General features: G+C 39.7%; 1 protein-coding gene across 1 annotated transcript in view; it reads left to right on the top strand.

Annotated features, from left to right (window-relative positions):
• LOC133823244 (E3 ubiquitin-protein ligase At4g11680-like) overlaps positions 1 to 6941 on the top strand; it is a 30283-nt gene extending 23342 nt beyond the window's left edge. The window contains exons 3-4 of the mRNA XM_062255905.1: positions 5429 to 5726; positions 6444 to 6941. Coding sequence (XP_062111889.1) covers positions 5429 to 5726; positions 6444 to 6605 — 460 coding nt within the window. The 3' untranslated portion in view covers positions 6606 to 6941. The remainder of the gene's footprint in view (positions 1 to 5428; positions 5727 to 6443) is intronic.
• Positions 6942 to 16394: the final 9453 nt, after the last annotated feature.

Genomic DNA, 16394 nt, shown 5'->3' with positions numbered 1-16394 from the left:
CAAGAAAACGATGGCAAAGGAATTTGAAGTTAAGGACCTTGGTGCATTAAAATATTTTCTGGGTATGGAATTTGCAAGGAGCAAAAAAAATATTTCCATGTCTCAAAGGATATACACTTTTGACCTCTTAAAAGAAACAGGAATGCTAGGAAGCAAGCCTAGTAAAACTCCTATTGAACTTGGGAACAATACAAAAATGTTCGAAGGAGATCCGGTTGACAAAGGAAGATACCAACAACTGGTTGGCAAGCTTATCTATCTCTCATACACTCGACTAGACATTGCCTTCGCTGTTAGTCTCGTAAGTCAGTATATGCATAGTCCTTGTCAAGGACATCTGAATGATGTCTATAGAATTTTGAGATACTTAAAGCAAACACTAGAATAAGGGCTTTCTTTCAAAAAAAGAGTGATAAAAAAGTTGAAGTTTTCACTGATGCTGATTGGGCTTGATCAATAGACGACAGAAAATCCACATCTGGTTATTGTACTCTCCTATGGGGTAACTTGGTAACATGGCAAAGTAAAAAATAGTCTGTTGTTGCAAGGAGCAGTGCAGAAGCAGAGTACAGGGCTATGACCCATGGAGTGTGTGAAGTCATTTGGATAAAAAGACTTTGAAGAGTTGAAGATGAAGAGTTGAACATCCCATTCGACTCTATTGTGACAATAAATCCACCATTGACAGAACAAAACATGTAGAAGTAGATCGTCACTTCACTAAAGAGAAGATCGTTGGAGGGATTATCAGTATCAAGTATGTGCTTACTAATCAACAGTTGGCTGACATACTTACAAAGGGATTGACAGAGCAAGTGTTTGATTTCCTATTAGACAAGCTTGGACTCATCAGCATCTACTGTCAAGCTTGAGGGGTAGTGTAGACAAATTTATTAAGGAAATCAAATCAGAATAAAAATCAAATCATTATGATTTGATTACTGCTCTAGGATCTTCATATACATGTATACTTTCCTTTTTTTATAGGATCTAGTTTATTTTGTATTTATGTCTTTTATTCTGTACAGCCTATAAATGTACACTATTCTTCCCAAAAGCAATATACAAGAATTATTCTCTCATAATATTTTTTACAGTTGCCTCTCCTCTGTGGCTGGTAAAGGGTCTATATATTTATCCCCTCTATTACTCTTTATGATGTCCTTCATGTCCCAAATCCATCGTGTAATCTTCTCTCTGTCTGTAAAGTCACCCTAGTTTTTCCTATTTAAAATATTTCTTTCCTAAGTTGTTTCAAAATAAAAATTTGAGCTCCTTTAAGTGTGACATTTGTCAGTTTGCTAGACATACATGTGCTATTTTTCATTCCGTACGTTACAAATCAACTCAACCATTTACTCTTATTCATAGTGATACATGGAGACCATCTAGAATAACTAATGTCACATATACTAGATGGTTCATCACCTTCATTGATGACCACACACGTGTTAGCTGGGTTTTTCTACTTAAACAGAAATCTGATGATGCTGTCATGACATTTAGAAACTTCCATTCTATGATAAAAAATTAGTTCAATGCTAATCTTCAAGTGTTGCACTAAAGATAATGACACTGAATATTTTAACTTCATCTTAGGTGATTATCTTCTATCTCATGACATCATTCATAAGAGTTCATATGTAGGCACATCCCAGCAAAATGGGATTGTCGAATGCAAAAATAGACATCTGTTGGAGGTTGCTAGGGCCTTAATGTTTACCACATCTGTCCCTTAGTATTTTTGGGGTGAGGCTATCCTTAACGCTGTCTACCTCATCAATTGTATGCCCTCTCGAGTGTTGAACTTTCACACTCCACTCTCTATCATTCTTAAAACATATCCACATGCTCATCTTGTTTCTAAATCTCTAGGGATGTAAATGGGGCGGGTTTGCCCCGCCCCGCCCCGCCCCGATTAGTTTCTTGGAGCGGGGCAAGTCGCCCCGCGCCGGCTTAATCGGGGCGGGTCTGCCACGCCCCATTTGCCCTATTTAATTTTTTTTTTTTTTTTAAGAAACATTAAATTATAATTTTAGAATTTTCCCCAAGCCTAAATATTATTTTTTATTGTAATCTTTATATTTTACACTTGGTATCAACTACACCATCAAATATTATATTTTGTTTTTTTATTTTAAAATTTACAAAATAAATACAAGAATAAGGATGAATTATATAAAACATATTTTTCAATATTTATAATTCTTTCTATTTTATATAGAATTAAAAATATTCTAAACCACATATAAAATGTCAATTTTATGTACTACGTATATAAGTAGCATGAGAGAATTGAGTTAGAGTGAAATCAATCAACTGGCATACCTTTGTTTGGGCATACCTCGAATCTAGCCTGCAATCCTATCTATCTTTTCTTAGGAAATTGATAGAAAAAGAGATTCCTGATTCAATGGAAAGTGGTACTTTTGATTGAATTCAACCAAACCAGGAAGGAACTTCTTCTCTGACATCCACTATTATAATAAGATAAGTGACGAAAAGCTATTATTACATGCCATTCGAGGGAGTATACAAAAAAAAAAAATTGAGGCGGGGCGGTCCCGCCCCGCTTAAATTCATTCCGGCCCGCCCCGCCCTGTTTTTACCGGGGCAAAGATGCCTCGTCGGGTCGGGGCCCCGCCCCGCCGCCCCATTTTGCCATGCCTACTAATCTCCCTTTAAAAACGTTTGGTTGTACTTATGTCCATGTTCTAGGTCCAAATCAATTCAAATTTGATCCACGTGCTTTAGGTGTGTTTTTTTGAACTACTCTTCTACCAAAAAAGGGTATAAATGCTATAATCCTTCTACTCGACGTATGTATGTCTCCTTAGACATCACATTCAATGAAAAACAACCTTTTCATCCCAACATTCCAATTCAGGGAGAGGCAGTGAGTGAAGTTTCTGGTTGGAATACTTGCCTACCTAAAGCTATCCCAAAAATTGATCAAACTATTCACATCAATCTCTCTTCTCCTTCTCTATATGACATAGGAACATTTGAGCAACAATCTCAGCCCCAAACTAAAGAACTTTTAGTTTACTCTTGGCGACCAAATGACCATCAGGTAATACAACCAACTACTGCTCCCCATGGACTGTTCCTAATGTAAGTGATCCTTCTCTCAATCCCATCTTGCCTAATGATGTCTCTAATGTTGAGTCTTCTAATATGGTGGAACTTGAATCTGAGTTACCTATTGTCAAGAGGAATGGAGTCTGAAGTTGTATTCTACATCCAATATCCAGATGTGTCTACTATAATAGACTAACTTTGAAGTATAAAGTTTTCCTAGCAAAATTCGAACAAGTGGTAGTTCCTAAGGATATAACTGAAGCCCTCTCAAAGAAAGAATGGAAGAATCAGTCTACGAGGAAATTGGGGCACTTCTACCAACACAACGTAGACAATAGTCAATCAACCTTGAGATAAACATGTGGTTGGATGTAAGTGTGTATTTACGGTTAAACACAAAGCTGATGGAACGATAGACCGATACAAAGCGAGATTAGTTGCAAAAAGATTCACCCAAACATATGGAGTGGACTACTACGAGACGTTTGCACCCGTTGCCAAGTTAAACACAGTCAAGGTTCTGCTATTAGTTGCTGCAAATCTCAATTGGCCCTTACAACACAGCTAGACATCAAAAATGACTTCCTCAATGGGCATTTGGAAGAGGAAGTTTTCATGAGAATCCCTCCAGGCTTAGGAAAGATATGGAAAAGAAAATGTTGGTCATTTGAAAAAAATCTCTCTACGACGAAATGGTTTGAAAGATTTAATTGGGTGGTATAACGGTATGGGTATAAACAAGCTCAATCGGATCACACCTTGTTCTTCAAACACTGGCGAAAGGGTAAGGTAACTATTCTCATTGTCTATGTTGATGACATGATACTCACTGGTGATGATTATGGAGAGCAAGAAAGACTTCAAGGTTTGCTAGCCCAAGAGTTTGAGGTAAAAGATCTTGGACCAATGAAGTATTTTCTAAGAATGGAGGTTGCAATAACAAAAAAATGAATTGTTGTCTCAAGGGAAATATGTCCTAGATCTACTCAAGGAATCATGAATAAGTGGTTGTAAACTTGTGACAACACCAGTTGAACCAAAAAACAAGTATAAACCAACAAAAGAGAAGCCAATTGACAAAGAAATGTATGAGTGGTTAGTGGGAAAATTGATCTACCTATCCCACACAAGGCCTGAAATTGCATTAGTTGTGAGCTTAGTTAGCCAATACATGCACAATCTATTCGAAGAACACTCGGAAGTTGTATATAGAATTTTACACTTTTTGAAGAGAACACTAGGAAATGGGTTGTTATTAAAAAAGAATGAGGAAAGAGGTGTTGAGGCTGCCACAGATGCAGATTGGGCAGAGTCAGTTGAAGATAGAAGATCAACAACTGGATATTTTATTAAAATATGGGGGAACTTAGTTACTTGGAGGAGTAAGAAGCAACTAGTGATAGCCCGAAGTAGTGCCGAAGCAGAACTTAGAGCTCTTGCTCAAGGAGTATGCGAATTAATTTGGATCAAACACAAACTTGAAGAATTATAACTTCAAAGGACTGAGGCTTTAAAGTTGTGTAGCGACAGCAAGTCAGCAATCGACATAACACAATCTAGTCCATCACGACAGAACCAAGCATGTTGAAGTGAGTAGACACTTCATTAAAGAAATTGATGGAAAAGAACTGTGTTGTATATATTCCTAGCAAGCAACAACAGGCTGACTTACTAACTAAAGGTCTATCAACAGAAATTTGCAACGAGTTAGTTTGCAAGCTGGGCATGTGGATCTTTATGCACCAGCTTGAGGGAGGGTGTAAAAAATATTGTATATTAAGCATTTACTCAGTATCAATATTGTATATTAAGCATTTAATTAGTATCTTTCCATTGAGGAAACCAAGCTGAATTATTAGATAGTTACTATATTTAGATTATTTAGTTTTAGGCTAATTGATTTACCTTAGAATATCTGTAATTAATCTAGAATATTTGGTATTAAATACCAGATTTGTTTATACCTGTACAGTGCCTATTTAAATGCCTTATTCTCTATCAATAAAGATTATCAAAGGCTAATTTCCATAGATATGTATTTCTGTAAATTCCCAAGAAAAATCACTGTTTGATTGTGCTCATTTGGTTCTGTAGTCTATTGTATACCACAACACATCTATTTTATTTTCGTACGCGTACACATACTCTGTTATTTGAGTTGGTCATCATGTTCTTCACTCACTCAGAGGTGCTTTTTTTTTGGTGGTCCAATATCAGGAGGAAACAGATTTTTATCGCTACACCTAGTATTTAATGATTTATGAAATCATGTGATGATAATGAATATGGTGTTTCAGTATAGTATGCATAGAGACCTCACTGATAAGATCCTGTTTGTCAAATGCAGGTTAACAGTGGTCTTCCTCGCCTTTGATGTGTTCTTTATTATCTTTTGCATCGGCGTGGCATTTGTCATTTTTTTGGCTCTCTGCTGTTGTATTCCTGTTTTAGCATTTGCCTATTCTATGGCAATTAGAAATGGTGCCTCAGAAGATGATATTAGGAGTCTTCCGAAGTACAGGTTTTGCCAGGGAAGTCCATTCATGAATGATGACAATGAAAAGAAGCTAGAAATTGTTAGAGTGGAGTTAGAGTCAGGCAGCAATAACCACATCAATGAGCTTGAGCTCAACCCAGAAGATTCTGTGAGTACCAATCTTATCATATTTTGTTTCTTCATCTCCTGTATTTATTTTTATTTGCATCAAATACTTCAAACCTTGTCAAGTTAAAATTGTCACAATCACAAAGATCCCGTTTTTCATCTCTTAATATGTGTATTACTACTAGTACTGATGTTTGAATTAATAAATATGATAGGAACCATTCATAAATAACATTGTTCATTTTTCCTAAATTAAGCATTTGATGTTACGTGTGTAGAACTTGTTAAATGTTTATTCACATCAATTTTATGATTGCTTGTAAGATAACAAAATATGGACAACAAACTATCTTGTTTGTATGGAGTTTCTTGCTTGCATTTGTGTTCCCTCGATGTTCATTTAGAAAAAAATTATTTTTATTTTGTGAGTTCTTTTTTTCTTTTTAAATACCCCTAAATTTTAAAAAAAATAGTATTAAAATCCCTCGTTAAGCATTAAAATTTTAACAAAATCTTCTCAATAATTTCTCAGCTTCCGTCCTTGTGTGCAACACACTAGCACACACCATGATGTGTCAAATAATGTTTCTATGATCTTATAGAACTTCTGCAAGATAAAAAATAAGTAATCTGTATCTCATAAAAATATGTACTCCCAATATTTGTTTACTCAAACTTCTGTGTTTGCAAGATATCAAAGAAAAAATGGGACGCATGAAATCTTACTTGCTTTTGTTTTTTTTCTTCTTTTGGTTAGGAATGTTGCATTTGTTTGTCTCTATATGTCGAAGGAGTGGAGCTGTATACTCTTCCATGTAGCCACCATTTTCACTGTGGATGCATAAGCAAGTGGCTCCGAATAAATGCAACCTGTCCACTTTGCAAATTCAATATTCTCAGGAATGATACATTGGTTTGATAGCATCACGGAGAATGAAAATCCTTTAAGCACCATTTTATGGAGGAAAATTAGAAAGATATAAAAGTAGACAATGATCATCTGCTGAACTGATGGTAGAGGGAGGGAAAATATAGGGAAAAGAAAGAAATATTTTCTTTCATTCATGGCTTCCATTCCCTATCATCATTCATGGAAATTATTTTCTTTCTCTTTTTTTAAAAACCTTATTTGTATATAGGATATTGAACTTAGTTTAGGGTGAGTGTATATTATGTAGATGTGTTGAGAGAAGAATGGCCATTTTTATGTACTAGTACTATTACATCAATTTATCCCCACCCTTCATAATTTCAAGTATCGCTGCAAGATTCATGGTAAGTATAGTGGTTAGCAATAAGCATTTTGTTTAAAGGAAGAAAAAAAAAAGAAAAGAAAAGTGTGCAGCGTAGGATATTTATATATATATATATATATATCGTGCTAGTCAACATAGCATATTGTATTTTGAAAAATATTGAGAAATCTTACTTCTCGATTTTTTTGTTTTTCTGAGTAGTAAAATGATACATTTTGGTTGATTACAATGCTGATAAGATACTGATTGATAATTTATTTTTACAAAAAAATTTATTTTTAGATCATATTATTTCAGATATGAACTCCTACAGGTACCTTGAATCGGCTAGACACTGATGTTTCCAAGGGTGGCCACCCCCCGAGGTCTGTCCTCAAGGGATGGATGTCTCCAAGTGAGGCCATGCCTCAAGGACCTTTTAGAGGTCCTTGCGCCTTCTTCAGTCAGCTGTCCACCAGGTCTAGGATTTTGTCCTCGGGGTATAGTTGAGCTGCCAAGTGTCAGTCACTGCGTATATGAGCCACCAGGAGATCGTTTGACAATCTTTTGGAAGAGTCTTGAGTAGTGGTGTAGAGTCGTACACTCGACAAGCAACATTCCCACTATGCTGCCTGACATGGAGAAACGTGTGGCCACACCTTGACACTGTCAAAGGCATGTTCCCCCATAAAGTTGATAACAATTTTATGCAATGGGTCCCGTGCAATCTGCTAGTGCCGTAGCCTCTATTTAGTGTAGTCCTTTTTGTATTAATTCAACATTAATACTCCAATAAGGGGGAAATTTGTAATGCATGATTGACATTAATGACCCCAACTTCTATAAATAGGGTTGGGGTATCTCTTTGTAAGGGGGCCAAATTTTATAGAGAGAAACTCTGTAACTCAGTGCAATATATACTTTACTAATAAACTAGCTGCTCCAATAAGCTTCGAGCTCACTAAATACCAGTCTTGTGGACTAGGGATCTTTTATAGCTCGGACCACGTAAAATCTGTGTTATTTTCTATTATTTTCTTTAAACTCTCAGATTAGGTTGATAGCGAAAAATGTAGTCAACATTTTGGTGTTTTCGTTGAGAGCTTGAAGAACATAGTCATGGTGACCACTCGGAGAAATGCACCAGACGATGTAGCTCCTTCCGCTGGAGTTGAGGGAGGAGAAACCAGTTGTCCATCTTCGGAGGACCTCCCTGAAATGGTGGAAGACTACGACGAAAATGCCGAATACGACGGTGTAGATGACGGAGGCGAAGACGAGTATTATGAGGAGTATCCTTAGCCCATGGACGTGGAGGAGACCCTAGAAGTGGTGGCGCTTCGCGACCAGGTGGCCACTCAAAAGCTGAAAAACGACATCCAAGAGGGTAATATCGCGCGCCCTACAAGAGATGGTTAACGCCATGAAGGCTACTCGGCAGCCCAAGGGCTGAGAGTGGACCCCAAGGCGAAGTACCAGCTAGGTAGCCAGCTGGTGTGCCACCTGTGCACCCAGTTGGAGTGTCACTTGTCGTCCCAGCTAGTGTGCCTCCTGAGCACCCGACTGATGTGGCACGAGATCCGCCAGCTGGTGTGCCCCTGTGCGCCCAGCTGGAGTTGGAGCCCCACTTGTGCCACAAGATCGTGGCAAATGTAAGGTCGACAAAAATCCTACTCCCAAGCAAAAGAAGGCTCGTTGTGCCCTTGAAGACAACTAGGCCCCCAGGCCAACTAGTAGGGATAAAGGCCTAGGTGCCCGATGACATCGCCAGGTTGTCAGCGCTCATGGAGCCTAGGGCGTTCTGCCCAAGCACGCCAATACGGATTGCACGAGGCCTGGAGGTGGTGTCCCCCCAGCACCTTGCCATCACCATAGGAATAACAGCCAAGGAGCCAACATGCAAAGCATATCTGTTAATCGAGAATGTGACATCAACATCTTGGTTAACAATGAAAATATTGAGTCTGGCCAGGAAATATAAGTAGCATACCCCGAGGGCATTGATGCATTCCGAGGTCAAACTGACCAACGAGGGGGCTTGAATGCTTGTAGGTGAAAACTCGAGAGGCCTTCAGGCGCGAACCCGAGAGGAAGGACCAATCAGACCTCCGGGACATTCTCAACACCCGAAAGAGGGATAACCCGGTAAAAAGTGCCAACCAAGGTCACGACCCCCTCCGCGCGGTGTTAGAGGGCTTGAAGAGGATAATGTTCAGAATGGCTCGGCGGCAAGACCATGACTCTGATTCGGAGGATGAGGATGGGGAGCCATGCTCCTCACATTATGGAACCCTCTTTATCGCAAGGCTTTTAAGATGTCTGCCATCATGTCCTATGATAGTAGTACGGATCCCACCAACCACCTTTCGAAGTTCAATAGGTTGATGTCGGTGCATCGCGTCTCCGATGTCGCCAAGTGATGGGACCAACTGATGAGTGGTTTAAGAAACACAGGCCAGGATCCATTCATTCGTGGCATCACCTGTCGTCTTCATTCTGAAGACAATCATAGCTACTCGGAAGGTGAGCTTTGAGGTCAATGCTTTGGCCAACATAAAGCAGGGACCCTTCGAGACCCTCAAAGCTTACATCAAATGCTTAAAGGAAGAAGCTGCGAGGACCAAGAGGGTCGACGACGACCAGTAGCTGATGGTCTTACAGGTCAGCATTCGCGTAGGGACCCCGTTATGGGATGACCTCCAGTGGAGAGGATGTTGAGGGCTCGACGACTTCATTCGTCGAGCACAAGGATATATTAGCTGGAAGATGCCTAGATCAGAGCATTTGGTGGGCCCGTCACCTTTCCCACTCCGACAACACCTAGCCCCGTGGCTTCGGGGACCCAATATCCACCCTACACTCTTGTCCAACCAAATGTGGCGGGAGCTCAGTCTAGTCCAATTGTCCTGCCTGCTTGCTTTAGTGCTATGCCACTTGTTGGTTTCAGTGTCGCTCCAACGGAATATGGAGCAACGTCCATTGGATACAGTGCTTATCAGCCTGCATTCAGTGCTGGAGTTGCTGCTCCATCCCAGTCAATCACACCCAGTCGGACCCCCAGCAGCGGTAGACACGGGGGGTAAAGGCAAGGGCAGAAAGCCCAAAGGAGATGGAACAATGCATACAGGACATGGAGCTGCCCCCAACGAGAAGTATGTCTCACAGTACATCGAGTACACTGACTTGGTGGACTCTCGAGAGAACATCTATGTGGCAACGGAACAACACATCCATTACCGGAAGCCACAACCCATTCGGAGAGACCGAGAAAGGCGAGATCCCAACAAATTTTGGCCTTTTCATAATGATGTGGGACACCACACCAATGAGTGCCGCCAACTCAAGGATGAGATCGAAAACCTCACCAAGATGGGACACCTCCACCAATATGATCGGGATGGAGCATGCGGGGCTTAGGCCCTGGTCGCGGGAGCACTCGCACAACCTGGAGCTCCCAGGCTTTGGGTACAGTGTCCGCAGCTCCACAACAACAGATAGTCCACAGACCTCCCCTAGTGAATGGGTGATTGGGGACTATCTCTGGAGGACCCCACTTAAGGGGAACCTCCAGAGGCTCACATAATAGGTATGCGCGTGCCTTAAACCATGACGATGAGGTGTTGGCATTAGCTCAATTGCCAGCCCAGATGCCAAGGATGACAGACTAAGTCATCACGTTTTCTGAGGACGATGCTCAGAGAGTACACTTTCCACACCACGTTCCTTTGGTGATCGAGAGCAAAGTTTCCAATATGATGGTGGCTCGGATCCAGGTGGACAACGGGAGTTCAGTGAACATCCTATTCAAGTCGGCCTACGAAAAGATTGGGTTGACCACAAACGGTGGTCCCCGTGCACCTTGACTCTATATGGGTTCTCGGGGGAAGGTCTCATACCGATGGGCCAGATCAAGCTGCTCGTGATGTTAGGGTTTTATGCCCTAATTAAAACTCAATTTCTTTGTAATCTCATTTTATTATCAACAAAAGAATAGAAATCTTTTTTTTGACTTGGTCAATCACTTTTCTCACATATTTTATTTTCATGATTATTTGTTTAATATAAACTTCTATTAAATCCCAAGCACATAGCTAATCGTATTTATAGTGACGTAATCACGGTGGAATATAAATATGATTATATGTTCAAATATAAGTTAGTCCTAAGATTAGTCAGTGCACAAGATTTACATTGATTTGCCAATCTACGATATGATCTACTTACACATTGTAGTGTTATGTTCTTTCCAGAACATTAGCAAAGTAGATAAGATCGGATGTATTTGTTACATCGGACTGGACTGATATTGACAGTAGATAGGATAAGTAACATACCGTTATGATTTATTCTAGTCATATCATATAGTTTACCATATGTCAATTCAATCTCAATTTTGAGTGGTTAGTATTCTAACTGATTGTATTATTTGAGTTCGTTGACTTGTTCGTTACCAGCTTATCCTACGGACTAGCCCATACTTACATCTTGGGAACTCGGTAGTTTAATTGAGTGGGGATGTTAATCATAGATATGAACATTTATAGCTTTTGATGAAGAAGTGAAACAATTGTTTCCTTTTAGTTTGGTTCAAGGTACTAAATGATAGAAATCTCATTTCAGTATTTAATATTAATTTACTGAAATATCATTTACAAGGAACTAAGTGTTTTAAAGATAAAATACAATGAGGGGTAAAACAGTATTTTAGTCCCATCTCATTGTAGACCATGTATAGAAGATTGAGTGACAATTATGGTTGTAATAATAGATAATTAATAATGTATCTATATTTGTTATAGAGCATATATAGAGCGTTCTATGAATTCAAGAGTACAATTCTGAGTCTTTAGTGAATTCACGAGGAATTAATAAGTTAGTAAATTTATTTGTTAGATTTATGATAATATTGGAGTTTGATTTCATATATGCCCATCGTCCCCACTGTACAATTTACAATCATCTAGATAGTCTCAATTAATTGATTTAATTATCAATTAGAATTATCAAAGTTGACCAAGTCAATTTTGGATAGTTTTAGAGAGTTATACAATTTAGAGAAGAAAAGAGAAATTATGGCTGATTTATTAATTAAGATAAATTTGTGTCTAAATTAATAAATATGTTTAAATCATGGTTCAAATTATAAATAATTAATTTGATAAATGATTTAAATAATTATTTAATTAAATTAATCAATAGAAAATAATACAGGTCTTGATTTTAAGTCCAATGGGCTTATAATTAAATAGGAAATTTCACGGGTCTAAAGCCATGATAATTTCGACCTAGGGCTGATATTATTTATTATTGTATTGATTTTTTAATTAAATTAAATGACCTAATTGAGTCAATAAAAGGAATGCTAGGTGAGAGTTGAAATTAGATTTTTGAAACTCAAGCATCTGAGAAGATAAGAAGATCTATTAGGTTTTAGATTCTCTCTACTGCATAAGTCCTTTTTTAAGTCTCAATTTTTCTCTTCTATTCTTCTTTTTTAAGGCATGTGTTAAGAATTGCCCACTCTAGTCTAGGTGATTCTAAGGATACTTTGGAGGGCTGTGAAGTAAATTGAAGAACGATTCAGTTTCTTGGTAATACTCTGTAACAGAAATGATACAAGGGTTAGAGAAACTGAAGGAATGACTCTATCATTCCGCTGCGTATAATGTAAGTGTTCTTATCATTATTTCTGTTTGAATTCAATTTTAAAAACATGTTTTAGGTTTTCTTATATTAATTTGTTTAATATAAGATCTGAATGGAAATAAACAAGATCCTGTATAAGTTTCCCAACATCACCTCCATTCTAAACCTGTGCATGAAGTTCCACACGGAGTCGGGGATTGGCACAGTCTGAGGAGACCAAAAAGAGGCGTGGCAATAATACAATGTGTCCCTCAAGCAGCCAGTAATGGTAGTTGATGTGTTGGCCCCCGAACATCCTCTTCTTGAGGAGGTGGAGGTGCAGGCTATTCGAGTTGATGAAACCAACGAGTTGGACCCGCGAGTTCAAGAAGAGAGGGCTATCGAGGCTATGGAGGAGGTCGAGGAAGTGGCCCTTGACACCTCTGTAACGCCCTACTACCTTAGAGCCGTTACTAAGTGAGTTTTTAAACGTGCATTTAACTCGCTAATCGAGGTTTTTAGGTCAAAAAGTGTAATTAAATCATAAACAGTGAAATAAACTTTGAAAATAATTCCATTTACTACAAATCGTTGAGTGTTTGACACTTGGGATCCCAAGATACTGTTTATAAATATTTACAACATATAATTTACAAGTTTGAGTCGACTAGACGACAAAATCTAAGTTTTAATACAACCATCTCTCAAAACCACTGGCCGTGACAACCAGGCAGGCCAAACATGTACACGCCGCTTCACGCTCTCCATACTCATGGTTGGTTGACTTTCCTCTTGCCCTTACCTGCACCATAGAGCACCCGTGAGCCGAAGCCCAGCAAGAAAACCATCACAAGCAGATAACATATACACAACAGACACTTAGCATATAATCAGGCCACCAATAGGCTAAACACATACGGCCATGCCGTCCTAGGCGCTTTACCAGGCAACGTGAGGATATCCCAGGTATCCTTTAGGGTCTCACCCTGGCAACTCGCACTCCACGTGCTCAACGTTGCTCCCGGCCCCTTGCCGTACTCGGCCTTGCACTCAACGTGCCGAACGCTGTTCCCGGCCCCTGTCGACCTCGGCCTGCGCCGTTCCCGGCTCTCGCCGAACATTCACATAATCGTATTCATAGCATAACAAACATATACTGAATACTAACAAATTCAATCAAAGGGCTACGCTCTGCAATTCAAACATATTGGGCTCAGCCCTGCATACAAGCTCTGTGGGAACAGTGGTTTTCTTACCTGTATCCCGAGCTTCCGATGCCCCAAGGCTGCGAGCACGGTCCCCTAACCCGAGCCTCTCCAAAGACCTCAATCAAGAGTTCAACTTTGAGCTGCTCTTCCCAATCAAGTCCCAAGCTCAAACCATAACCCCCTGCTGAACCTCAATTCACTGAGTAATCCTCCAAGTTCCCTTAGCTTAAGTTCTATTCTTGATCCCAAGAGGTTTGCCCTTAGTTTTCTCCCTTTCTCCTCTAGGTTTCCTTTCAATTTCAGCAAGAACAAGTTAATGCCTAAGTGTAAAACGTGGATGACTCTTTTCCCTCAGCTAAAGGTTCTTTACCTTGCCAAATTACTATCCTATCCTCCCATAGTTATCCTCTCCTAACTAAACCTCAAGGGCACTCTTGTCCTTTCACTTATATTGCAATTCTACCATTTCTTCCACCTAAACTGGTTACTCCCAGCAGTTACTAATGGTTACCCAGGTTACTCAATCGCCAATAACCATTAACCACAAACTCACAACCCAATTCATGAAATTCCCCAAAGTACCCCTAGGCTCCTCCCGAGCCAGGTGCGAAATCCCGTTGTGACTTTTGAGTTATCTAGCTCTCTAGGACCGTCTCGGTGCGTGCATCACATTATTATCACCACACTCACGTGGTACAAATCACATAATACAATTATCACATTTATGCCCTCAACTGGCTAAAATTACCAATTTACCCCTATCATGCAAACGGGGCCCACATGCATATTTATACCAAATGAACATGCATTCTAATCACATATTTATTTAAATTCACATATATTAGCATATTAATTCACTTATTGCCCTCCAGGCACGCTTATCAAGGTCCTAAACCTTATTAGCAACTTGGGGTGTTACAACCTCCGTCCCTGAAAGGAAGACAAAGGTCGAAAAGAATCTAAAGGCAGAAATCCGAGAAGCACTGGTGGACTTTCTCTGGGAAAATCAGAACGTTTTTGCATGGTCTCACTCTGACATGACTGACATTGACCCAAATATCATTTTTCATGCATTGAATGTCGATCTAAACGTCACTTCGATTCAGCAGAAGCGGAGAACGTTTGACCTGACCAGGGCGGAAGCCTTAAAGGCAGAGGTGGACAAGCTGCTCGCAAACGGATTCATTCAGGACGCCCAAACCCCAAGTGGGTATCCAATTCGGTCCTCGTGCCCAAGCCAAATGGCACCTGGATGACCTGCATAGACTTCTCCGAGCTTAACAAGGCTTTCCCTAAAGACTGTTTCCCGCTGCCAAAAATAGATCAGATGGTCGACGCCACCTCCGGGTACGAGCTCTTGTCCTTCATGGACGCGTACTCAGGGTATAACCAAATTTCCATGCATGTTGCAGATCAGGAACACACCAGCTTCTGAATTGATTAAGGAGTTTACTGCTATATAGTGACGCCCTTCGGGGTGAAGAATGCTAGGGCCACCTACCAGAGGCTCATGAACCATATGTTCAAGGAACAATTGGGAGGAAACATGGAAGTTTATGTAGACGACATGCTGATCAAGTCTAGAACAACCCCCGACCACGTAAAGGATCTAGCGGAAGTGTTTTTAGTACTTCACAGGTTTAGGATGAAAATGAATCCCTAGAAGCACACTTTTGGAGTTGCCTTCGGGAAGTTCCTGGGCTTTATTGTTAGTGCTCGAGGGATAAAGGTAAGCCCCGAGAAGATCAAAACCCTGGTTGATATGCCATCTCTCCGAAAGCATAAGGATGTTCAAAGTCTCACTGGGAGGATAGCTGCCCTGAGTCGCTTTATTTCCAAGGCAACTGACAAGTGCATCTCGTTCTTCAACATACTCCGAGGAGGTCAGAGGTTTGGATGGACGGAGGAGTGTGAGCAGGCGTTCCAACAGGTTGAAGGCGCAGATGGAAAACTAATTAGTGCTCAAAAATATCATTTTATTAGTTTTAAAGTTTAAAATTAATTAAGTTTTAATTAATATTTTCATGGATTTATTGTAATATATTTTATATTTGAAAATATTCATTGTAATTTAATTTGTATTTTATTTTCAAGAAATAAAATGTATTTTGACACAAAGAAAAAGAAGAAGAACAAAAGAATATATAATTGAAGAAGGATTGAAAAAATGACATTTTTGACAAAAATTGTGTAATTTTGGGGAGTTCTACAAAAGAACATTTGCGTAGTTTTGGAAATCAGTAAAAACCAAACTTGTTCTGTCTTAGAAAAATTGGTTCTTAAATAAGGTCTGTGTTAGCGTTACCCTCCAACCTTTTCTAAGAACCTCAGGGAGTTCTATAAGAGAGGTGCATGCTTTGCGAGGCCTTTGGCGCAAGGTGCAAGGCCGGTCTTGGCTATTTTTATTCCAAGCCTTTATTCTGAGGGTCACGAGGCGGGGCTTTGTGCAACTAAAATTATGATATCCTCAATTACTCAACTCTTAGAGAAAGGGAGGAAGCCTTTCAATAATATTCTTACTACAAGAACAATAATCTTAGCTGGAAAAACCCCATGCTTCAAGTTGGAAGTCTAAGTACAACTACCGTGCATCGATTGGTTGAGAATTGGCACCATCTAGTAGGAATGTTGAGTATGATT

This window comes from Humulus lupulus, chromosome 3 (assembly GCF_963169125.1).
Source record: "Humulus lupulus chromosome 3, drHumLupu1.1, whole genome shotgun sequence".
Taxonomy (NCBI): domain Eukaryota; kingdom Viridiplantae; phylum Streptophyta; class Magnoliopsida; order Rosales; family Cannabaceae; genus Humulus; species Humulus lupulus.
Note: the sequence above shows the minus strand (reverse complement) of the source record. Positions and strands in the feature narration are given on the sequence as shown.